At 63.0% G+C, this 24,250-nt stretch overlaps 1 protein-coding gene and 1 long non-coding RNA gene across 2 annotated transcripts; both read right to left on the bottom strand.

Moving 5' to 3' along the window:
• Positions 1-1,654: 1,654 nt before the first annotated feature.
• On the bottom strand, positions 1,655-5,390 carry LOC111096584. Its single transcript, XR_005361796.1, has 2 exons — positions 4,163-5,390; positions 1,655-2,129 (listed from the first exon to the last, which is right to left on the bottom strand). It is a non-coding gene; the product is annotated as an uncharacterized LOC111096584 (long non-coding RNA).
• Positions 5,391-8,229: 2,839 nt separating this feature from the next.
• On the bottom strand, positions 8,230-23,169 carry TNNT2 (troponin T2, cardiac type). Its single transcript, NM_001003012.2, has 14 exons — positions 23,122-23,169; positions 22,114-22,124; positions 17,651-17,716; positions 17,305-17,340; positions 16,399-16,432; positions 15,313-15,373; positions 14,935-15,051; positions 14,116-14,193; positions 12,394-12,504; positions 11,658-11,663; positions 11,214-11,323; positions 10,212-10,302; positions 8,848-8,888; positions 8,230-8,522 (listed from the first exon to the last, which is right to left on the bottom strand). Exons 1-14 carry the CDS (start codon positions 23,157-23,159, stop codon positions 8,477-8,479), a joined length of 846 nt encoding a protein of 281 aa, NP_001003012.2. The 5' UTR covers positions 23,160-23,169; the 3' UTR covers positions 8,230-8,476.
• Between the last annotated feature and the right edge of the window lie 1,081 nt (positions 23,170-24,250).

Genomic DNA, 24,250 nt, shown 5'->3' with positions numbered 1-24,250 from the left:
AGAGACACAGGCAGAGGGAGAAGAAGGCTCCCTGCGGGGAGCTGGATGCGGGACTCTAACTGGGTCCCTGGGATCACACCCTGGGCCGAGGCAGGCGCTCAACTGCTGAGCCCCCAGGCGCCCCAAGCACTTATATTTATATAAGCTCATTTCATCCTCCAAAATCCAATGAGGCAGCTGCTAATATCATCCCCACCTTAGAAAACAACAACAACAACTGAGACTCTAACTTGGCCAAGATGACTCAGCGAATACATGGTAGGATGGGGATGGAATCCGGGGAGTCTGGCCTCAGAGTTGCTGCCCTTAAACACTTTCCAGAAGACAACAGGTTCTGGGGCACACATGGCTTCACTCTCCACCACCCCCCACCCCCTCGTCTGGCCAAGTAGGGTGCAGAATGGGTTGTCGATGGCCAGACCTCCAGTACCACTCTGTCAGCCGTGGTAAGGCAGCCTGATTCTTCCTCGGGGGGAAAAACTCCTTTCCAACTGGTGCTTCCCCACCCCTGTCCCCTCAGCCCTGGTCACTTGTGCAGGGCACAGCAGCCCTGCCCTCTTCATCTCCACGAGCTGAAAATGCTGCTAGTTTTCGGAGTGCCAGTTTCCTCGGTGTCCAACATCGGTGCCAAATAGCCCCCACCGCAGTGCTCCCATATCTCTCTGTTTTTCTTTGCAAGCAGCGAGATCATCCCCGGCCTTTTTCAAACACCGTATACGTGTCGCCTGTCCAGGGTGAAGCCTTGACTCCTTGGGGATCCACGGCCAGTCCTTCATTCAGCAGTTTCTGAGTGCCCCGGGGTCCCAGTCACGCTCTTGGGCTGGGGATTCGGCAGTGAACAAAAACCGACTAACTCCGGGTCTTCTGGAGCTTACAGTAAGGAGACACACCACAACCGAGACCAGGGGGAGGAGACCGGAAGTGCCAGGTGGAAGGGAGGGTGCAAGGAAGTTTGCCTCTTGGCCAAGGAAACCTCCTGCTCCCCTCCCCGAGGAGGCTGAGGAAAGTCCTGGACAAAGGGAGGTTTGACTAGAAAATCGCCATGTTCTCTCCATCACTGCTGCCACCTGTGCTCTGGGGAAGCTCCTTCCCCGCCGGATGGTGGGTTCCTCCAGTAAAGGTTCCAAAACTTGATGCCGACTGGAAATTCTTTCAACAGCCCCATTATAGTGACTACGACTTTGACCTCACCCCACTTCAAATTCCCCCCTCGTCCTTGACTCATGGCTGGCTCCCTGTCTCCCCTCACCCAGCACAGACCAGACTCGGGGAGGCAGGGTGGGGCTGAGCTCTCTCATACACCCCCTTTTCCAGTCGGGCCCCCCTCAGGCTGCGATGGTGCCAGGGAAAGGAAAGGAGCCCACGCTCACTAGTTCCCATGTGTGTCACACCATCGCCCCGAGCACAGGCCCCAGCTCTGCTTTGCTGTCTGTTAACTCAGAGGGACCCAGACGGGGCCCAGGAGCCCACATCCAACTGGCTGGCCACTACCATGGTCCAGAGTACGTGCTCACTATTTATGTGTCGGATTTATGGGACGACGGAACCAATGAACACATGAGCCCTGCCAGGAGACACCTTAGTCACCAAGCTAACTCAGGGCTAACACTGATACCGCACGAGTGAAGTAAGCACCGGAAACTTTTAAGATCAGTTTTTCTTTTTCTAGGTCCCATTGGTTGTTTTTTAGATTTATTCACAGTGGTTTGACAACTATCAAAGTCAATACAAAGATAACGTAACTATTTTAGCACACTTTCCCTCTCTGTCAATATTTGAGGGTCAAACAACGAAATCCTGTACAAGATCTGCTGAATGAGAGTGGTTTCCTCCTGCAGTCATTCAACCCGTATGGGGCGCTGGGACCCATGGGTGAACAAGCCAGGGCCCCCCGCCACACGAAGCACCCCATCCAGACAGCGAGGGCAGTGAGGAAGTCAACAGCTGAGCCCCAAGAGGCCCGTGTTCGTTAGCGAGTCGTTTTATCCGCACAAGGGACAGCGGCAAGGTGGTCGGTAAGGTCGCGCAGTCGCCATCCAGGGCTGCCGGCGAGCCATCAACAGTTGCCACAGACGGGATAGAACAGCATTTTACACGCGTTCTCTTACAAGGACCGTTGCACGCGCATTCTGCATTGTAGTATCAGAAAGGATTAGAATAAATGTTAGCTAAAACACAGAAGCCATTTCTTTAAAATGCACCTTTGGGGGTGTCTGGGCCGCCTTCAGCTCAGGCCGAGATCCCAGGACAGGAGCTGCTGGGCGGGGAGCCTGCTTCTCCCTCTGACCCTCCCCCTGCTGTGCCCTCTCGCTCTGTCTCTCTCTTGCTCTCGCTCTCAAATAAATAAATTAAATCTTTTAAAAAATAAAATAAAATACGGGATCGCCGGGTGGCTCAGTGGTTTAGTGCCTGCCTTCAGCCCAAGGCCTGATCCTGGAGACCCGGGATCGAGTCCTGCATCAGGCTCCGTGCATGGAGCCTGCTTCTCCCTCTGCCTGTGTCTCTGCCTCTCTCTCTCTCTGTCTGTCTCTCATGAATAAATAAATAAAATCTTAAAAATAAATAAATAAATAAAAATAAGATACGCTTTTCTTTGTTTCTATGAGATAGCCAATTTTATCTGGTAGAAAGCATACCACGCAAATAAAAAATCTTAAGCAGAACAATCGGGATCCCGCCCTGAGTGACCTTGGGTGAGTCACCCAACTGCTTTGAGCCCCCGCTTCCCCACACACAGAGTTCTTAAGGCGTCACTCTGCACGTTGCTGTAATTGTCGAGTGCACGTGAACTGTGTTGCACACGGCTGGCACGCAGCAGGTGCCTAATAGGTGGAGGCTAATATCATTCGTTAGTATGATCAGCCTCTCCCAGTAGAGTCCAGTCCTCACCGGCTACCCTGGGCCCCCGTAGGTGAGAGATGTGGGGCCAGAGAGGGGTCCCCCCTCAAGCTCAGAGGGGAGAACACGGCTTGCCCACTACCCCCAAGCACCCAAACCCCTCCTTCGCCCGCCCCCCATTCCCCCCCAGGGCGCTGGCTTCTCTGGGGCATCGGCCAGGTCGGGGTGGGGGGTGGGGGGTAGGGCAGCTCATGCTATCCAGAGTCCCTGCCCCCTCCACCCCCCACTTTCCTGAGGTGCAGCCCCAGCTACACAGCCCCTGCTACACAGCCCCTCTCTGAGCTGCGTTGTCGCCCAGGCCTGGGTGGCAGACGGCATGGCTGGGTGGCCAGGCGGCAGGAGGGCAGGGCCACGGGCAGGGCTGCTTCCCCCGGGCCTTTGCACAAGATGGAAACACCCTTTTCCTGAGCCTCCAGCCCTGAGCAGTTGAAATTCCTGTAGCTGTCGGGGTGGGGGCTGAGAACGGCCGGGCAGTGGGTGGGGCTGGGCACCCGCCTGGGAGGGAGGGAGGGACAGCAGCTGATGCTGACTCGGGGACCTGGTTTCTGTGAATCACAAGTCCCGGGGCGCGAGGGCCTGTGTGGGGGGCTCTCAGGGGAGCACGGGGGCATGGCCTGAGGAAGCCGGGGGTGCCCAGGGGGACGCCCCCAGACTTCTGGGAGAAACTGCACCTTGAACCCGGTCCTGAGGGGTGGGGAACAGTTGGTGGGCAGAGAGGGAGCAAGAGCACTGCAGAGGCGGAGGGCATGCATTTGGGGCTCACAGGACAACTCGCTGCATCCCACGGCAGAGTAAGATCGCAGCTGGACTAAGGGGCGGGCAGACAGTCCCTGGATCAGGCCCGCCACCCCAACCCTATTGCTGATTGTTACACCAAGTCTCTGTCGTCCCCCCCTCTCGGGCTCACTCTCTTTGCAGGGTTGAGGGGTGACCTGTTGGCAAAGCAACAACAGGTGCTTCCACCATCCCCAGGTCCCCTAAGCACCTGTGGCCAGGAGCGTGGGCTCTAATCACCCCCCAGAAGGAGGAAGCGGCTCTTCCAACTCGGGGCAAAGCCTCCCATGCAGGACAAGTCACCTGTCCTCTGACTGGGTCCTGGGGCTCCCTGTGGGGAGAAGGGCCAGCCTCGCAGGCTGACAGGCGCAGAGCACACAGGTGTGCTGCTGTGAGGGCTGCTGTTTCCCCAGGTGGGCGGGCGAGGGGAGGGCCGGGCAGGGGCAGAGAGTACCAGCCCCTTCCCTCACGGCCTGGGCCCTGGGCCCACCTCCAGCTGGCTCACAGGAGCTCTGGCTGCAGCTCAGGCCCCGCACTCCGGGAGATCCGAGGTTCTCCTCCATCTGCAACATGCGTGTGCTGGGAGGAGTCCCGGCTCTAAAGCCATGAGCTTGGGTTCAAATCCCAGCTTCTCCACTTGCTAACTGCACGGCCCTTGTCATGTTGCTCAAGCCATCAAGTCTCAGTGTCCTATGAACATGGGGAGGAGACCTGAGGGCCTTGTGGGGGGCAGAATCGGCCAAAGAGAACACGTGTCACGTAGCCAGCACAGGCCTGGCACAGAGGACAGGGAGGCATGTGCGGGGATGTCGCAGAGGAGAAGGGGTGAACTTACCCTCCCACTGCCCCAGTCAGCAGCATTTCCCCCCAGTTCCCACTCTATCTTCCTCCTGTAGGGCCAACAGGGCAGGCTGGACTTTCAGAGGAGAAGCCAAGCCCAGAATGGTGATGACCCACAGCCACCCCATGGCGACACGGACGCCACAGTGGTCTGGCCTGCCCTCCTGGCTGGCAGGGACCCCAGCTCGGGCTGATCCCAGAGCCTGGCCCTGAGGCCTGTCGGTGAGCCCAGCACAGAGGAGAGCCAGGGTGGGTACTGCTCCACCCTTTCCAGAAACCAGGCTGCGGTGTCAGCAGCTTGCACCTGGGAGCAAGTTCTGCTCATCTCCATCCAGGCAGTGGCACGGACCTGGGACAGCCGAGAGACAGTCAGCAGCAGCAGCAGGCTCTTGTCACCCCAGTCCCCAGTGGTCTGGGCATGGAGAAGCCCTGACCCTGGAACACGGAGGGAAGAGAAGCCCCCGGAGGCTCTGTGAAAGGCCACAGACAAGGAGCCAGCTAGGACCCACATGGGCCACTCAGCTTGCCCACACCTTGAGCCCTTGGAAGGGGCTGGCAACGGGCTACGACCAAAACAGCAGCGCCGGCGGCCCACACGCGCTAGCCCTTGCCAGCCACTGTCTCACTAAGGGGCCTGACACCACGCAGGGGGCTCAGGCACCAGGAGGGGAGTCACTCGCCAAGGCCACAGAGCTGGGAAGCGCAGGACCTGAGTTTGACGGGAGAAAGTGAGGCTGTGGGTTCGGAGCTTGGGGTCCCCAGCTGGAGGGGCTGGTCCCCAGGCCAGCAGCCCCTGGAGACCCATCAGCCTCTCTTGGCTTCTCTTCCTCAGAAGCGGGTTTCTCGTGTGAATGCCTTTCATGACTTGAGTTTGTTTAGAGAGAAAATCTGATGACAGGAGGATGGCGGGCGGGGGGGGGGGGGGGGGGGGGGGGGGGGGGGGGGGGGGGGGGGCAGGGGCGTCTCTCTCTCTGACCCAGGGTCGGGCAGAGCTTGGAGGACGTTTTCCCTGAGATCCGAGATCTGCCAGGTGACAGGTGTGCCCAAAGCAGGGGGAGGTGGGAGCCTCGTGGAGACGGTGGTGCTTGGGGCTTTGCCGGGGACGGTGCAGGGGGCATCGGGGGTCCGGGGCACACCACCCTGCTGCAGCCTCACCCAGCTCCCTGGGCTCAGGGGGCCCAGCCAACTCTTGGCCATCCTCTCACCCTCAGCATTTGGTTCAGCTCCCGCTGCATGGTGTAACTGTGCACGAGGGTGACAGCGTCGTGAATGAACCAGGGGCACGTGTGCACACCCTGCTGTCCCACGCCCCTCCCATGTGAGTCCATCACCGTATGCTTCGGGGCACACCCCCGTGGTCCCTCCGTTCCCTAGGAATGACCGGGGAGGGGTCCCGTCTGGAGGCAGCGAGTCACCCCGCAGCGTTCTTGTCCAGGTGCCGTGACAGGGACCCAGACGGGGCGCCACGGAGCCAGAGCACGGCAAGCGCTGGGTGCGGACGGTGTACAGGGCACTCACAGGGTCTTCCCTGAACACCGAGTGACTTCAGGACAAAAGAGATAAGTGGGACCTGCCGTCAGGGGCCCTAGGAGGAAGTCAGCAAGGCCACCTCAGGGTAGGGTCAGGGTAGGGTCACTGACGGAGAGACAACACCGACTAGGGTGGAGGGATGATCACGAGGACCCTGCTGGGAAAGGAGGTGCAGGGAGCAGGGCCCGGGACTGCAGCGTCATCCCCTCCTGCCAGAGGCAGGGACAGAGGACGTGGAGCCCCCATGGGGATTTGGCAGTTGGAAAATTCTGGAGTGCTAGATCCAACGCCCCTCTCGCGGGTAGCAGGGTGGGTGGGGCTACCGTGCGTCTCCCCGAGACAACAGTGGGAGCCCTCTCTGGGCGTAAGACCCAGCCTCCCGCCTCCCTCGTCTGGGGCCCTTCCAGAGGCTCTTCTGCTCCCCACCAGAAGCCCCTGGATCTGGGATGACAGGGCTCTTCACGCACAGTGGGCCAGTGCTCCCTCTAGGGCTCCGTCTGTGCTGCTCCGTCTTTCCATCCCCAATCCCTGTCCTTGACCTTCTGCTCATCCTCGGAGACTCAGTGGAGAACGCTTTTCCTCCAGAAAGCCCTCCTGCCCTCCAGTGCCAGGTGGGGTGGCTCCTGTCTGTGCTGCCCCAGCACCCCCGCCCTGCCTGCTGTGACTCAGAGCTGGAGTCTTCTGTTTGCTGCTTCTCTCCCACTGGGCTGTGAGTTCCACGAGGGCAGGCATGTGCCTGTTCAAGTCACAGTATCACCTATGCCTGACACAGCGCCTAGCACATATGAGGTGCTCAGGAGACATGGACGGATGGACGGATAGACGGGCGGACGGACGGATGGACGGATGGGTGGACGGATGGGTGGATGGATGGGTGGATGGATGGACAGACGAATGGATGGATGGATGGATAGATGGATGGAGGGACGGATGGATGGACGGATAGACAGATGGACGGACGGATGGATGGATGGATGGACAGACAAGTGGACGGATGGGTGGAAAGATGGATGGACAGAAGGATGGATGGAGGGATGGATGGATGGGTGGATAGATGGTGGATGGACAGACGGATGGATGGATGGATGGATGGATGGATGGATGGATGGACGGTCGGACGGATGGATAGGAAAGGAGGCCAAGACCCCAGGCTAAGCCCTTGTTCATTGCCCAGAGGCCATACCCCTTTCATCTCTGTGTCTCGGCATCTATCACTGCGCTTGGCCCGTGGTGCGGGGGAAGGGGGTCTCTACTGTCTCTTGAGAGCCGGGGGACGGTGCCTGCAGGCACAGACACCAGGGACACTGTGGTGCTAGAAGTAGAAGTGTGGGTGCAGTTACAGGAGGGCCCGGGGTGCCCAGAGTAAGGAAAAATGAATCACTGTGCGTGGAAGCGCGTGGGAAGCCTTCCCAGGGACCGTGGGGCTCCCTTTGGTGGATGGCCAGTGGAGAACTGAGGGAAGGCCTTGCAGGCAGAGGGAGCAGCTGCAGCAGAGGCGTGGGGGCGCCGCATTCGGGGCTTCCCCTAGGGAGCTGTTGAGCCGGGTGCTCTCCCATCTCACGTGGTTCCCCTTCTGCCAACGGGGCCCAAGGCCGCCACGCCGTCTTCAACTCAGGGAGCCCGTGGTCCCTGGTTCGCGCGCACGCCCCAGAGGACGCGCAAGTGGCGGGAGGGGAGAAAGCCGAGCACTCGGAGCAGCCCACGCCTCTCAGCAGCTCAGCTCGGCCTGAAGGGCCACCTGACGACACCGGCCCTCCTTCCCCTCGGACGCCTGCTTCCTAGGCCCCGGCCAGGAAGAGAAAGAAAACAGGCCCATCCAAGAAGGCCTCCATTGTTCCCAAGGAGTGACTCACACGGGAACCCTTGTCCTGACGCTCAGGACGCTCGGCACGTCCCCCCGGGCCTCACGGTGACTCACGGCGGTGACTCACGGCAGCCCCGGCACAAGGCCTCCTGCTGGGTGTGAGGCCCAGGCCCTGGGTGAGCCCGCGCGTTCGCGTTCGGGGCCAGCACCCTCTCGCCTCCCGAGCAGGTGGACGGGGCTAACTTTGAGTTTGGCAGTTACCAGCGGCCCGTGTCCCCAAGGGGCGTGTGTCCCCGAGGGGCCCGAGTCCCTGAGGGGCTGCTCTCGGCCCTGACTCCCTGTGAGACAGGCTCTCACCTCAGCTTCCCTCCCTCTGAAGAGTTGCTGACAGAAAAGGCACGCAGTGTGTGTTGGCTTTTATTATGGGCATGCGTGGCACGTGGGGTGCATGCGTGGGCACGTGGGGTGCATGCGTGGGCACGTGGGGGGACAGGTGCACAGCAGCTTCTGGCCGGGCCAGCTCCTGGTTTCCAGACACCAGCCTGCCTCCAGCACCCGGGGGGCCCCAGGGACTGGGGGCGAGCGGGACGGGGCGCCGGCGAGGATCTTTGGTCAAGGCGACTGCTGCCCCTACTTCCAGCGCCCGGTGACCTTGGCCTTCCCGCGGGTCTTGGAGCTGCCAGAGAAGCGGGGCGCCGTCAGAAGCGGGACACAGGCCGGGCAGCAGGTCTCCACAGGGAGGGGGCGCAGGTGGCCGACGGGGAGGGTCGACAGGGTGGCCTGGAGCTGCCTCCGAGCCTCGGGTTGGGGTGAGTCCCCACGGGCCCTGCACCCCGTTCCCCGCAGAGCAGTCACCCCGGGGGAGCCCAAGGAGGAAGCAGCCTGTGCCCTGAAGCGGAGGAGGCAGGGGTGGGAGCCGGAGCCCTCAGAGGAGGAGCGGGATGGCTAGGACCCGGGGCAGGAGGAGGCAGGCGGGCTGGAGGAAGGACCTAGAAACTTACACTTTCTGGTTATCATTGATTCTGTTCCGGAGAACATTGATCTGTAAGTGAGAAAGACAGAGTAACCTCGGAGCTCAGGGACTCAGGTCCCAGGTGGCTGGGGATGAGGGGGAAGCTGGCTTAGCACAGCTGTGGAGGAGGAAGGAGGAGGGAGGAGGGGGAGGAGGAAGAGGAAAGATGAGGGAGGGGGTAGGAGAGGGAGGAGGGGAGGGGGCCGAGCAGCAGCGCTGTGAGATCCAGAGGGCCCCGGGGCCACAAGCAGAAGCCAGGCAGAGGCTTCCCGGCCACCCCACGGGGCTGTCGCTGTGGGGTCCCAGAGCCACAGAGGGCTCGGGACAGGGTGGCACAAAGAGGCCTGAGCCCCGGTGCAAGGCCGGGCCTCAGGAAGCCCCCAGGCAGCCGCAGCCCCCAGGGCCCCAGCCGTCCCGCCCTGGACCCCAGGGGAGAAGGGAGGCCGGGGCCTGGGGGCTGGGGAGCAGCTAACACCTCCTGCGCCCGCGGGGTGCCCGGCACCTTCTGTTCCGTCATGAGCACTCTTCCCAACTGTTCACCCGCAGGATTATCACGAGGTATGACCTCATCCACGCGAAAGCGCTCCAAGGGGCCTCGGCAGAGCCATCACTGCGACTGTCACCGTTACTCCCCCCCGCCCCCCCAACCCTCACCGTGGCCTGCGGGCATCCTCGTCGTTTCAATGGGAAACAGAAACGAGGAGAGCTAAGCGACTGGCCCGGGTCACGCGGGTGAGGGCCGAGCCACGGACCCGGCGGTGCGGCCACCACGTGCACGCTCCGTCACCACACGGGGACATCCATGCAGCCACGGGGGCCTGAGCGGTGCCCAGAGGAGGGACCCTGCGCAGGAGGTGCCCGAGGCAGCCCCCAAGGGGAAGCTGCGCTCCTGGGGCCGACGGGCCTGTGGAGACCCGCGCCGCCCAGCTGACTCCAGCCTGCTGCCGGGACACCTGGGACCCCTCGGCGGGCTGGGTGCACCCCAGGGCCTCAGAGTCTGTGGGGACGGGAGATGCGGCTGCCGGGGCGAGGGGCCTCCTCTGCACCCGGAGCCCTGCTCTGTGCACCCGGCTCCCCCTGTCTGTCTGGGCGGCTGCCTCGAGGCCTCAGAAAGGAGGGGAGGGGGACCCCCCAGGGCAGGCCCCCCCAACATGGGTTTTTGCTCCGGCCCCGCCAGTGAACCATCAGAGCTCTGCAGCGAGCAGTGGCCGGTGGTGGACCCTGAGCACTGTCAGGGATGAGACCCCGAGTGCGGGGTGACAGGGTCGGGGAAGGGGCCTGACTGACAGCGCCGAGGGGACCCACCGACCCAGGAGGGGCGTGGTGGGGTCAGGGTTGGGGGGAGCAGCTCACTTCGTATTTCTGCTGCTTGAACTTCTCCTGCAGGTCGAACTTCTCGGCCTCCAGGTTGTAGATGCTCTGCCACAGTTCCTTGGCCTTCTCCCTGCGCGGCCGGAGCGGGGCGGGGTGGGGGCCCTAAGGGGGGGCCTTCCTCCCGAAGGGCCCCGGGCCCCAGAGGCCCCAGCCCTCCTGCACCCCAGGCCGGCCTAGGTCCCCAGCCCACCCACTCAGTGTGGCGCCCAGATGGCAGTGCCCGGGGCTTGGGGAGACAACCAGGGGCCGGAGGACCGAGGTCTGGGGAGGGGCAAGGCCCTGCAGCACCGCAGAGCACAGTCCGATCCCCGTGTCCCCCCCACCCCCAGAGGGCGTCTACTCAGTGCTCCCTCCCTGTTGGCCAAGCAGACCCGGCTTGACCCGCTCAGGCCCAGCTCCGTCCACCAGGCCGGTCTTTGGGAAAATATGTGGTGTGACCGCGCCCCCTGGAGGTGGGTGGTGAGAATGCGCCCCCTGCCCTCCCCTCCCGCTTCCCCTCTGCTCCCCCCCTTCTGCCCCCTGTCCTCCCCACCCTTCCCTCTGCCCCCCTACTCCCGCTTTGCCCTCCTGCCCTCCCCTCTGTTCCCCTGCCCTCCACCACCCTCCCCTCTGCACCCCCGCCCTCCCCCCTGCTCTCCCCTCTGCCCCCCTGCCCTCCCCTCTGTTCCCCTGCCCTCATCCCTGCCCTCCCCTCTCTCCCCCCTCCACCACCCTGTCCTCCCCCACCCTCCCCTCTGCACCCCTGCCCTCCCCTCTGCCCTCCCCTCTGCACCCCTGCCCTCCCCTCTGCACCCCTGCCCTCCCCCCTGCCCTCCCCTCTGCTCCCCTGCCCTCCCCTCTGCTCCCCTGCCTTCCCCCCTGCCCTCCACTGTCCTCCACCACCCTCCCCTCCACCACCACCCCCTCCCCTCTGCTCCCCCACCCTCCCCTCCCCCCCCCGCCCTCCCCTCGCAGATGCTGCCCTGCACCCTCAGTCCCCACCTCAGCTGGTCCTCGTTCAGGTGGTCGATGGCCAGCACCTTCCTCCTCTCAGCCAGAATCTTCTTCTTCTTTTCCCGCTCCGTCTGCCTCTTCCCACTTTTCCGCTCGGTCTGGAGAGGGTGGTGAGCAGCGGTGGGGGGTTGGCTAGAGAACACCTCCTCCCTCTCCCCCGCCCCTCCCAAACCCCGATAGGGAGAAGGGCAAGGCCCCCAGCAGGACCAGGCCCTTATCCTCTTTCTCCTGAGACACCCACACGCCACCAACTGCCTGGATTTCCCGGAGAAACTGAGGCAGGGGCAAGGAGGGCCGTTTCAGTCCCTTACTCCTTGGCGGCTCCCTCCTCCCACTAGCCCACTGTCCACGCTCCTCCCCCCGCCAGCCCCCTCCGCCCAGGGAGCCCCCAGGGCCACGAGGAGGAAGAGGGTTAGAGGTTTCTGTACCCACCTGGGCCTGCAGAGCCAGGACACCATGAGAGAAAGACCCAGAGAGAAAGAAGGAGACCCGGACAGAGACACAGAGGGAGGGCAGGGCCCGGGGCCGAAGGCAAAGGCAGGAGACACAGGGGGAGAAGGAGAAGGCGATTCAGACCCCGCGGTGGCGGGAAGCGCTGCCTGGAGAGCGGGCCGGCCGGGGCGGCTGGAGGGCCCCGGGGTGGGGGGGGGCCGCTCTGAGCTGGGGACGTGGGAGGCCTAAGGAACCGTCCTGGTGGCTCCACTGCCTGGAGAAAACCCATCTGGTAGCTCCTGTCCCCCCTTGAGAACGGGGTACCAGCGGGAGGGGGCATGAGCACGTGTGCAGGAGCAAAGCCTCTGTGGGTGCTCGGGCGCTCCCGTGACCTCGGTGCAGGCGGGCGGGCCTCGCACCTGTCTCCAGGTGAGCGGGCTGGGCTCTGAGCGGCCTGAGGCCACGGCCGGAAGGGGCACATCCGGGGCTCCCACCAGGGCCCCTATCCTAGGCGCAGGGCTCTTCCAGACGCACTGTCCCCCCCGGGGCCCCGGGCACGGCTGACACAGGGTCGGGGCCTCTGCCTGCAGCCCCACCGCCAGCAGCCCCTCCTGGGGAAGGCCCAGGCAGGAGGAGGAGGACGCTTGGGTCTCACACGGTGGGGACCCAGCTCGAGGGCGGCGGACACCCCGCCCCTCCCACTCCAGTGCCCTGAAGCCAGCTGCTCCCGGCCCACCTTCTGGATGTAGCCCCCAAAGTGCATCATGTTGGACAACGCCTTCTTCTTCCGGGCCTCGTCCTCGGCCTTCCTCCTGTTCTCCTCCTCCTCTCGTCGGGCTCTCTCCTCCTGGTTAGCAGGGGGAGCAGGAGCGCAGATCAGGGGTGGAGGCACAAACCCCCGCACAGGCTGAAGACTGGGGTCCCCGCGGTCCCACGAGTGGAGCTTTCTCTCCACCAGGCAAGAAGCCCCCCGCACGGACCCCCCAGGACAGGGCCTGGCACCAGGGAGGGGGTTCCCCAAGTGAGGGTCACGTGCTCCCGTCAGGCGGGGAGCCCCCGAGGGGGCCTGTTGCTCTGGGGGCACAAGGAGGGGAACTTCTGCTCCCGCGGAGTTGGCACGGGGCCCGGAGGCACCGGAGACACCAGCCGTCCTGTAGTGAGTTTGTGCCTTTCAGCCCCTGTGGCTCACCTGGCCCCCCCATTCTGTGGCTCACCTGGCCCCCCATCCTGTAGCTCACCTGGCCCCACCCTGTAGCTCACCTGGCCCCCCCACCCTGTGGCTCACCTGGCCCCCCATCCTGTAGCTCACCTGGCCCCCCATCCTGTGGCTCACCTGGCCCCCCCACGCTGTGGCTCACCTGGCCCCCCCACCCTGTGGCTCACCTGGCCCCCCATCCTGTAGCTCACCTGGCCCCCCCACCCTGTGGCTCACCTGGCCCCCCCATGCTGTGGCTCACCTCCATCCTGTGGCTCACCTGGCCCCACCACCCTGTAGCTCACCTGGCTCCCCCACGCTGTGGCTCACCTGGCCCCCCCCCACTCTGTGGCTCACCTTTCTCCCCCACTCCTGCCTCTGGCGACTACCAATCTGTTCTCTGCATCCACGAGCTTGCTTTGGTTTTCATTTTTGTTTCGTTTTAGATTCCATATATATGTGAAATCACGCGGGGGCGCCCAGGGGGGCTCAGCGCGTTGAGCGTCTGCCCTCAACTCCCGGGTCCTGGGGTCCAGCCCACGTCGGGCTCCCCGCTCAGTGAAGGGTCTGCTTCTCCCTCTCCTGCTCCCTCTGCTCCTCCCACCGCCTGCCTTGCTCATGCTTGCACAAGCTCACTCTGTCTCAGATAAACACATAGAATCTTTAACAAAAAAATAAAGTGGGTGAAATCCTATGGTACTTGCCCTTCACTGTCCGACTTATTCCACTTAGTGTAACACCCTCTAGGTCCAACCACGTTCTCACAAATAGCAAGGGTTCCTTCTTGTTTCATGGCTGAGTAATATTCCTGTGTCCGTGTGTATGTGTCGGTGTACATGTGTGTCCATGTGTGTGTGTGCGTGTGTGCATGTGTCCGTGTGCCGTGTGTGTGTGTGTGTGTGTGTGTGCACATTTTCTTTATCCCCTCCTCCGTCGCTGGACACATGGGTTGCCTTCAGGTCTTTGCTCCCGTGAATAAGGCTACAATGACCGGGATGCAGATGTGTTGCTGCTGGGGGTTTCGTGTTCGGGTGAACACCCAGAGGTGGAGCTGCTGGACGGAGAGTCTCATAAAATTCTAGGTTCGTGAGGCCCCGACGTTTGTGTCTTGCCGGCCGCTTATCGCCAGAACCCAGACAAGGCGCAGCACTCACCGGGGGCTCGCTGACCGGACCGGGGTGTGTGAAGGCAGAGGGGGCGGGGGCTGGAAGGCGCTGGCAGCAGGGTGGGGGGCTCGGTGGGCCCTGCACTAGGGTCACTCACAGCCAGGCGAGTCTGACGCTCCTTCTCCCGCTCGTTCCGGATGCGCTGCTGCTCGGCCCGCTCGGCCCGCCGCTTCTCCTACGGGGGAGAGGCCAAGCCTGCCCAGGGCGTGCACAGGCCGAGGTGTCAGCAGAGGTGCAGGGACCGCCCAGGGGACAGGCGGCCAGAGAACCCTCACGGGATCCCCCGCCCCCCGAGCCTCAGGGCAAGGAATGCCCTTCCTCCCGGGGCTTCGGCCCCGCCAGCTGCACGCACGCAATGTCGGCGGACAGGTGGGCCAGCTCCCGGGGCCCGGCTAAATAAAGATGGGCCGACACCGAACAGCACTCGTCATGGGGCTGTCCTCAACCACTCGAAAAATGCCAGGCGGCTCGTCCCGTCTCCCCGAGGGCTGTGCCCCTGACCCCGGCCCTGGCAGCTGCTCTGTGTCCCCCAACAGGTGGCCAAATCCTCAGCTGCCAGCCAGCGCCGCGCGGCCAGTTTGGTGGAGAGGAAAACAAAGCAAACCAGATGACCTCCCTCCCCCAGCAGGATTCGGGATCGCAGAGGCCACAGCGTCACCCGTGTCGGCGCAGGAGCTCCGCCCAGGGGGAGGCAGGCGGGGGCGGGGGCGCAGCTGGAGCCCGGGCCACCCGAGGCGAGCCGCCCAGACCGTCCAGGGGGTGTGGAGTGAGCAGGGCCCCAGGAGGTGCGGGCCGGGGGCTCCCGGGCACCCGGACCCTGACAGAGAGCCCACCCCGGGTGGGGAAGGGGCCCCAGGGAGGGCTGCCCGGGCACGGGGGCCTCTGGGGGCGATTCCACGGGAGGCTGGACACTCACAATCCTGTCTTTGAGTGAAATCAGCTCCTCCTCCTCTTTCTTCCTGTTCTCAAAGTGAGCCTCGATCAGCGTCTGCAGTTCGTTCAGGTCCTTCTCCATGCGCTTCCGGTGGATGTCCTGCGGACGCACGGCGGGCTCAGAGGCCCCCACGGGCCGGGGAAGCGGCTGCGGGGCGCCCCCTCTGCAGCAGACGGGACGGGCAGGCTGGACGCCCAGCCGGCAGGAGCCACAGTGGCCCAGGCCCAGGAGGAGGCCCAGTGGGGGTGCTGAGCGCCTCCCCGCCTGCCATGCCCCCCCCCCCCAGGTCACAGGGTGTCTCCCTCGGGGCCCCTGCAAGCACTCCCAGCCCAGGCCCGCTCTCCCCACAGGCACGCTCACGTCAAAGTCTACTCTCTCTCCATCTGGGATCTTGGGTGGCACCAGGTTGGGCATGAATGGCCTGTGGGACAGAAGAGGAGGAAACTGGGGAATGTCCCCCCCGCCCCGGCCCCCTGGGACCACGGGTGCCCAGAGCAGCGGGGCCCCTCTCCTTCCTGCAGAGGCACGGCCGCCATGGCGCTAGCACCCCACGTCAGGTCTCACAGCCGGGACACCGAGCTCTGTCCCAGGTGCCCCCCTCCGTCGTCCCTGTGCACCCACGACGTAGGCAGTGCCGGCCTGTCCACCAGGACAGAGGCTCAACGGCACACGCGGCTGACCCCATGGCATCTCCCCACGAGCCCGGAGGCCTGTGCTGTGGTCCCCGCCCCAACGCATGCTTGCCGGGTGGCACCCGGTCCAGTGGGGCCGGGCCTCAGTTTCCCCGCTCGCCCTCAGGTCTATGCAGGGCTGGACTGAGGTACCACAGCATCCATCGCCAGGAAAGCGGACAGCGCTGGACGGATGAGCGGACCTGGGGCTGTGTCTGGGGCTGTTTCAGGGGGACCCACGGCCATGGGGCGAGGCCACCCGTGTGGGCTGGGACAGGCTGAGCACCACCCCAGGGGAGGCGCCCGCGGGCCCAGCACCCCAGTCCCCCTGCACCCCTGCATGCACAGCACCACGCCGCCCCGCCCCACCCCCCTGCCACACTTCGAAGCCCCCTAGGCCGTCCCAGTTTCATTGCTTGGCTCCCGCAGATCCTCTTTCCTCCCTCAGTTCCCACTTCAGCTACAGAGGAAGGTGTTCCAGCCATGCTGAGGGACGGGGGCGGTGGGTCTCTGTCCAGGGCCATGACTAGTCCGCCCCACCACCCCCCCGTGACGGGGTGCGCAGCTGGCTGTGTAGGCCCGGGGCGGACTTCAGCCTCCACCGTCCCTCAGGCACATTCTTGTGGTTACACACCCCGTATAACCGTACATGGCAGCCTGTGCTTGCTGCACCCCCAGCCCATGCCCACTGTGCCATACTGCCCTCCTGCCTGCCCTGGTCAGTCCTCCTCACTGGCCCTCCGCCCACAGGGCTTCACAGGTACGGCCCACTCACCTGGGCTTTGGTTTGGACTCCTCCACCGGGCCATCTGGAGAGGAGAGAAGCCCAAAGCCACGGGGTCAGGAGGCCCCAGACCTGGCCCCAGCTCTGTCCCCCATGGGCCTCCATTTCCCCATGTGCACAGTGAATTCCTTCCAGCCCCGCAGATCCCTGGCTCCAGGAGTGTCACAAAGGTCACACCTCACACCCCCTGTGCCATAGCAGCTCCCGGGGGGACATCTCGGGGCACAGCGGGGTCCCCACAGGAAGCACACACGCCCAGAGAAAAATGCCCAGCCTTTCCTCGTTCACCAGTTCTGGGCAAGGCAGCTTTGCTTCCCAGGGAGGAGGGCCCCCCCCCACCCCGTGGCTGCCCCAGGGGGTCCTGGCCCCTCAGTCCCCGCCCAGGTCTCTGCCTCCCCGGTTGCTCCCTGGATCCCTGGCCACCAGGGCCCGGACGCACACAGGCATGATGCCAAGACCCAGTTGCTGCCCCTCCCCTGCAGAGACGGGACCAGGACCACGGCACCCCGTAAAGCCTCCCCCGTGGCAGTGAGCACCGCGGCGACGTGCCACAGCCCCCATCTGTGTCTTGGGGTTTCATCCCAGAGACGCCACGCTTCACAGATGATATTGCCTGAGCTCCAGGAGCCCGGAAGGTGTGGGTCCCCAATCTGGGCAGGACAGTGGTCCCCTCTCCCAGGGGCACCACCCGGGCAACTTCTCTGGAATGAGGGAGACGGGTTTGCAGCCCAACACCCAAAACCTGCGAGGTCACCAACTTCTGACCTCACCCCCCCCCCCCGAAGGCCTCCTTGCCCACCTCCCCGGAGGGAGTCCTGTGGGCAATCTCCCCCAGAGCTGCTTGCAGGGGTTCCCTTGACATCCTGATACGTCCCTCCTGAGGCCTTAAGCCCTCACCTTCGGCCTCTTTAGCCTCGCCTTCCTGGCCATCTCCTGCACAGAACAGGAGAAATCAGTAAGAGCCTCGTCCTAGGCTCAGGCTCTTGCCCAGAGGCTTCTCCCCACATGGGGCCTAAACCAAAGCGCACCCTGCCGGCTCCTGGGGTCACAGACATGGCCCTGGACCCAAGGGAGCACCCCGACAAGGGTCATGGCCCGGCCCGGGCAGGTGGCACTGGTGCGCAGGCTGCAGGGTGGGCTCCGGGCGGATGCCCTACGTCCACAGGGGTGCCCTTGGGTGCCCCCGCCGTGCCTCGAGGCACCGCGACAAACCCCTCAAGCCCTCACAGCAGGCAGGCTTTACCTTCCGCGTTGGTCTCCTCCGTCGCAGCCTCACCTCCTGCCTCCTCTGCGGCCTCCTCTTCCTGCTCTGGAGGGCGAGCCAGACACCGTGAGTACCCAGGCCTGCACCGGGAGGCAGCCCCGTGCCGGGGACCAAGGGCAGGGAGGTCGGCACCTCCCCCATCTGGGTGACTTTTGGGGCCACCGATATGAACAACACGGGGCTGCTCACTTCCGGGGCTGAACCAGAAGCTGCCAAACTACGGCCCAAGGGCCGAACGTGGCCCCCAGACTATTTCAGGAAATAAAGTTTTATTGGAACACAGCCGCATCAATATCCTGCCGGCGGCTGCCTTTGCCCCCCTGCAGCAGGTCCAGACGTTGCGGCAGATACCATGTGGCCCGCGAAGCCTAAGACATTTACTATGCTCTCCTTTAGGGGAAATGCTTGCCGACCCTGCTACGCCCCGATGGAAGGGCTTGAGGTGGCTTGGGCAGAGTCCTGCTGTTCCAGACCTGCCTCTGCCGGAGTTTGGGAATTGGAAATGGGGCCTAGAGACCTGTGCTCCCCCTGAAAGCCACTAGGAGGGCTGGAAGTCTGGGGTCGGAGCATGTTAGGGTGTAGTTAGGGTGTAGTGGGCACTGCGGGGAGCGGCAGAGGAGGGCTTGCAGGCCTGGCGAGACCCCGCTGGGGTGGGGACGGTCTGGTGGCTCAGCTGCTGCTGCCTGACTTATCCCCAACAGCCTCCCTGGCAATCACACGACTCCACCCCAGTCCCCTCACCCCACCCCGAATGTTCTACCCAAAGATCGGGAGCTACGGGATTTATCCTACTGCTGGAGAAGCGCCTGTCCTGGACTCAGTAACTCTAGGGACCCTTCATGTGTATGTAAGAGAAACCAAAACAGCAAGACTATGGGTGGGTGGGTGAGATGCCCACCGTGTAGACATTTGTACTGTCTGGAGAGTCAGTAGGATTTTTCTATTTTCACCCCTCGGCTTGGCAGGATATGGACCCCACCCAAGTCAGGCACTTGGAGAAGACAGATAAGACGGGATGACGCCAGGCCCATGGCTCTGCCTGTGGGAGGTGCCTGGTAATGCTCGCTGACTGACGGGCTGACAAGTGGTGGCCTCCTGGCAGAGGGAGGCGAAAAAGCCTCAGGGCTGGCCACCAATCAGCCTGCCTGGTGCTCTGGGTCCCCCGTTCCCACGTCTGGGCCTGGGGGTGCCTCTCTGAAAGAAGGTCCTTCCAGAAGGGGTGAGAGTAGACGGCTGGCAGCAAGAGTATGGCCAGTGTGGGGGTGCTCTTCAGGCCACCTGATTAACCCCACCCCATGTGCCAATTCTCTGTGCAACGCCCCCCACCTTCCGTGGCTGCCCAGACCACCCACCGTGGCTCGAGACATCACTATTAGAAAGCTTTCTAAACTCAGCCCAAGTGTGTCCCCCTTGCCCTAGTCCCGTCCCCGGGGGCTGGCAAGAGTCCAGGCCCCCCCACGCCCACCGCAGTGCACATGTGAAGGCTGACGTCATGTCCTTTCTGCTCTGGCTATTTCCAGTTCCCCCAGCTGCTCTTCGGATAACTGCGTCGCAGGCCCCTCACGCCCCGGCCGCGGCGCCTGGGTGCCGTCCAGCTCAGAGGGAGGGCCCAGTAGGTGCCGCGGGGGCAGAGAGAGGCCACCCGCTCCAGACAGTAGTGCCCCTCTGGGCCACATGCGGACCAGGCTAGGGGACGAGCCAGCCCGGGGCCTTCCCGCCACCCAGCGCAGCACAGAGGTCAGGACCCGGGGGAAGGAGCAGCGGCCGGGCCCCTCCGAGGCCGGCAGGGAGTGAGGGAGCCGCCCCGCGCCCCCGGACCCCGGCCCGCCCGCCCCGCTCGCGCAGAGCAGGGCCCCGACCACCGGGCCAGGCCCCAGACAGCAGGGAGCAGAAAGCACAGGAAAGGAAAAGCTGTACTACCGTCGTCGTGCTCTCTCCAGTCCTCCTCTTCTGGGGGTCAGGGAGTGGCCGCAGCAGGGGGGAGAAGCGAGACAGGTTAGTCTGGGAGCAGGACAGGGACGGGCGCGGGATGGCGCGTGGCTCTGAGCGTGGGCTTCGGGGTCAAGCTCCAGCTCCAGTGCCCGATGCAACACTCGGAGCCACTTGGGCAATTCGCTTCTCAGCAGCTTCCCGGGCGCCTTGTCCGTAAAACGGACATGACCATCCTCACTCCCGCGGGTGAGATGACAGGTGATCTCTGGTGCCCACGGACCCGCGCTCACCCGGCGCGTGGGAAGCGTTCAGTGGCGCTAACGGGCCGACTCCTGTGGGCGCCCCAAAGGGTACGCTGCAAGCGACCCACTGCCCTCAAACTCCTCCCGCGCACCCACCGGGAACGAGCCCCCGGGAGCCCGTGGACACGTCCGGTTGCTCAGGACCCAGAGGCCCGCAAGCCCCACGGGAGCGCCTGGCGCGGGCACGTTCCGTCTGCCTGAAGGAAGCGCCGCCTGCGGGGAGGGGGGGCCCAGGACGGAGCTTACAGAAACCACCCGCTCCCTCCTGGAGGAAGAGACACGGCCTGGTCCACCCTGCAGGCTTGGGGTCACCCACTTAGAGCCCATTCTTAGTCATTAGGCCACAGGGTCTTACTCCGCGGGAGGCGGGTGGAGTCCATTCACGGCAAGCAAGGCACACGCTCCACGGAGCTCGGTCCACCGCGCGGCAGAGAACTCATTATTTTGTTAAGTCACGGCCAAATCCTACCGTGCGCGGCAGGCAGGCTAGTCCCAGATCCAAAGGTCTGTATCTCAAGCACCACCCCCTAAAATTCACGAGCTGGCAAGTCCTCAAAGCAAAGGAAAACCCACCATCTCGAGAGCTCAAGCCGGGAACACAGCAGAAAGTGGAGCCAGCTGGATTTTTGATTCAAAAAATATTTCAAGGGCATCCGGGTGGCTCAGCGGTTGGGTGTCTGCCTTGGGCTCAGGGAGTGACCCCGGGGTTCCGGGACCGAGTCCCACCTCGGGCTCCCTGCAAGGAGCCTGCTTCTCCCTCTGCCTGTGTGTCTGCCTCTCTGTGTATCTGCCATGAATCAGTAAATTTAATCTTTCAAAAAAAAATATTTCAACTAGCTTCTGATCTGTTTTGTGTTCCTTGACTACCAGAGTGACTCCCGTGGCCCCTCTCGGTTTCCCCTGAGTTTCCCTTGCGTCTACTCTTTGGCCAGGCACCCCGGAACAGCCTCAAAGGTGCGAGAGAAAAAAAAAAAAAAAGGTGCGAGAGGCTCCTTGTTTTCCCTGGAAGGCCTGGGGAAGAAGGGGGATGGCTACGGAAGCCCCGGCTCGCTCCTAGACCCTGGGGGAGTCCCTTCTCCTGGTGCCCACACATGCTTATGCTACAACAGCATTTTTGAGAATTTGCTGAGGCTCCAAGGGGCAGGATGCAACCCGCCTGGGTGCGAAGCCTGAGGGGACTAAGGGCGATTCCGGGCCCCTCGGGGGCTGGGATCTGAATCATTTCCGTGTGTCCAGCCCCCAGGAAGAGAGAGGGTTGGGGTGATCTTTCAGTGGAATACGGGACACAGAGCGAGGGAAGACTCATGAGAGCAGATGTCCCAGAGGGGCGCCTGGGTGGAGCAGTCGGTTAAGGGCCCAACTCTTGGTTTTGGCTCAGATCATGATCTCAAGGGTCATGATCTCAGGAATCTGCTTGCCCCTCCCCTCTACCTCCCCCCTCCCCACTCGCGTTCTCTTTCTCTCTCTCTCTCAAAAAGATAAATAAAATCTTTAAAAAAAAATGTTTCAGATAACTGAACACGTCCATAATCTCATTTGAAAAGTCATTACCCTGAGTGTTTTTAAGTGTGATAACGGTGTTATGGTTGTTTTCCTGTAAATAGCGCTTATCTTTTAGAGATGCCTAGCGAACTACTTAGGCACGAAATGCTATGATGTCTGGGGATGATCTGGGATGTCTGCTCTACAATAACAGAGGCGAGATGAAGCATAGATGAGAGAAGATTGGCCGCAGTGGATGACCGTTGAAGCCTGATGACGGGCGCTTGGGGAAGGGGGTGCTGTGTGATTCTATTTTTGTTATTTTTATGTTGCATTTAAAACTATCCTTGGTTAAAAAAAAATTGGAGGAAAAAAAAATCAAAAATGATTCATTGGAAAAATTGATGGTTCTGTTTGACCAAAATGGCGGATGGCCGAGACCCAAGCCACCCAGGCTGGCCCTGACTCCCACTGGCGCTGTGGCTGTTGGAGGACCTGGGCTCAGCTGGGGGTGAGGGGCAGGGACAGACCAGCCGCCCTCCCAGGGCCCCCAGGACCCTGGATCCCCGGGGTCTCTCTTTTCTGGCCCTCCCTCTGCCCGGGCTCCTACCTTCCACAGCTTCTTCTGCTCAGGAGAGAAGACCACGGCCGCAAGAGAGGAGAACACGTGGGTCAGTTTCCAAGCAGGCTGCCCCCATGCAAATGAGTACACAGACGTGTGCTTACCTTCCTGCTCCCTGCGTGCAAGAGGACACGTTGTCAGTAGCACACCCCCATGCACACCCCACACACACACCCCACACGCACACACTGGCCTTTTCGAAGATAAGTCCACCCTTAATTTCCCTCATTGCCTGATGGAGCCCACCCTCCTTGGGCCCCTACCAAGGCACCCCCTAATGGGCCCAGGCTTCTCACCAGGGCCTTCTGCCCCGTCCCTAGCAAGCCCCCGCCTGGTCCCTCCAGCATCGGCCCACTTACCACCCTCTCCCTGCGCTGAGCTTCGCCAGGCTGCACCCCACAACACCCTTCCCTCACCTTCTCTCTCTATCCAAATCTCCGCAGGTAAGCCCGACCACCCCAGCCCCCACTGCCCGCCCCCTCCTTAGAGCTCCCCCACTACCCAGAGCCTACCCTCCAGCTCAGCCCCTCTTGGCCGATTACTTCCAACATTTTGCATCTTAACATCCCAGAGAAGAGCAAATTCCAAGAAGGTAGGGACCGTGTATCCTGACACCCCACATCCTCCCTGGTGAGCATCACCCTCCAGGGGATCATGGTTAGACTGGATGCCAGTGTCCCACTCCCGGGGGGTTCCGCCAGCAGAGGCGGTGGACAGGACACTTCAGGAGCAGTGTGATTCCAAGAGGAGTGCAAGCAGTGAGCTCTGATTTGGGTTTTATGGGGCATAATCTGCTGGGTGGCTATGGGACGGTCACTGAACGACTCTGGATCCGGTTTCAGGAGACACAGCTTCTAAGACACTCTGCCTCCTGGTCTCCCAGTCAGGTAGGACCCCACCTAACCCCGTGCCTCCTGGTCTCCTAACCAGGTAGGACCCCAGCCCACCCTGGGAGCTGAGCCTCTCTGCAAATTCTCCCCGCTGGGGCCCAGCCCCAGGTCCCCCCAGAGGCACAGAAGCACAGGTCAGACCCCCAGGACGCACAGCCGCCCCATCCCCGTCCCAGCTCCTGGGGAGACCAAGCCCGCACACAGGGTGCCGCGGATACTCACTCCTCGTACTCTTCCGCCACCTCTTCCAGGTCGGACATGGTCTCCACTCTCCCTCCAGAAAGAGAAAAATGTCAATGTGGGCAGAGGGGGAGGCCCGTCCTCCTCAAGCGCCGGCTGCCTCCCCCGAGGCCTTGGGGGTGTGGAGGGTGAGGCTATGACCCACTCAGCCCCCTGCCCTGCCCGGAGGAGCCTGCTTCCTCTTCTGTCAAGGGGGGACGGTAACCCCCACATCAGCCCGAGGGCAACTGGCCCTTTCCTCGTCCCCCCACAGGCAGCCTGTGTGGCACCTCCCTGTTCCGGTGCTAATCACTGTAGCTCGCAAACAGCCTTTCTGTGGTTTCTCTAGAACCTTTCCAGCCCACAACCTTGCCAGGCCCTCAGGGCAGCACTGTGGTCCCCCCACCCACCATCATCACTATCACCATCACCACCATCACCACCATCACCGTCACCACTGTCACCACCACCACCACCACCACCACCACCAGCACCACCACCAGCACCACCACCACCAGCACCACCACCACCACCACCACCACCACCACCACCAGCACCACCACCACCAGCACCACCACCACCACCAGCACCAGCACCACCAGCACCACCAGCACCACCACCACCATCACCACCATCACCGTCAACACTGTCACCACCACCACCACCGTCACCACCAGCACCACCACCACCACCACCACCAACACCACCACCACCACCACCATCACCATCAACACTGTCACCACCACCACCACCGTCACCACCAGCACCACCATCACCACCACCACCACCAGCACCACCACCACCACCATCACCCCAGCACCACCATCACCACCACCATCACCATCAACACTGTCACCACCACCACCACCATCACCATCAACACTGTCACCACCACCACCACCGTCACCACCAGCACCACCATCACCACCACCACCACCACCACCACCACCATCACCACCATCACCACCACCACCACCAGCACCACCACCACCACCATCACCACCATCACCACCACCACCACCAGCACCACCACCACCACCACCACCACCACCACCACCACCACCACCACCACCAGCACCACCACCACCACCAGCACCACCACCACCAGCCACCACCACCACCACCAGCACCA

Source organism: Canis lupus, chromosome 7 (assembly GCF_011100685.1).
Source record: "Canis lupus familiaris isolate Mischka breed German Shepherd chromosome 7, alternate assembly UU_Cfam_GSD_1.0, whole genome shotgun sequence".
Taxonomy (NCBI): domain Eukaryota; kingdom Metazoa; phylum Chordata; class Mammalia; order Carnivora; family Canidae; genus Canis; species Canis lupus.
Note: the sequence above shows the minus strand (reverse complement) of the source record. Positions and strands in the feature narration are given on the sequence as shown.

Coding starts and splice junctions, on each gene's coding strand:
- TNNT2 (NM_001003012.2), bottom strand. CDS start 23,159: ATGTCCGACCTGGAAGAGGTGGCGGAAGAGTACGAGGA. Junction 15,374..16,398: donor GAGTCCAAACCAAAGCCCAG/GTGAGTGGGCCG, acceptor TCTGTCCCACAG/GCCATTCATGCCCAACCTGG. Junction 8,889..10,211: donor TCAAGCAGCAGAAATACGAA/GTGAGCTGCTCC, acceptor TCTCACTTACAG/ATCAATGTTCTCCGGAACAG.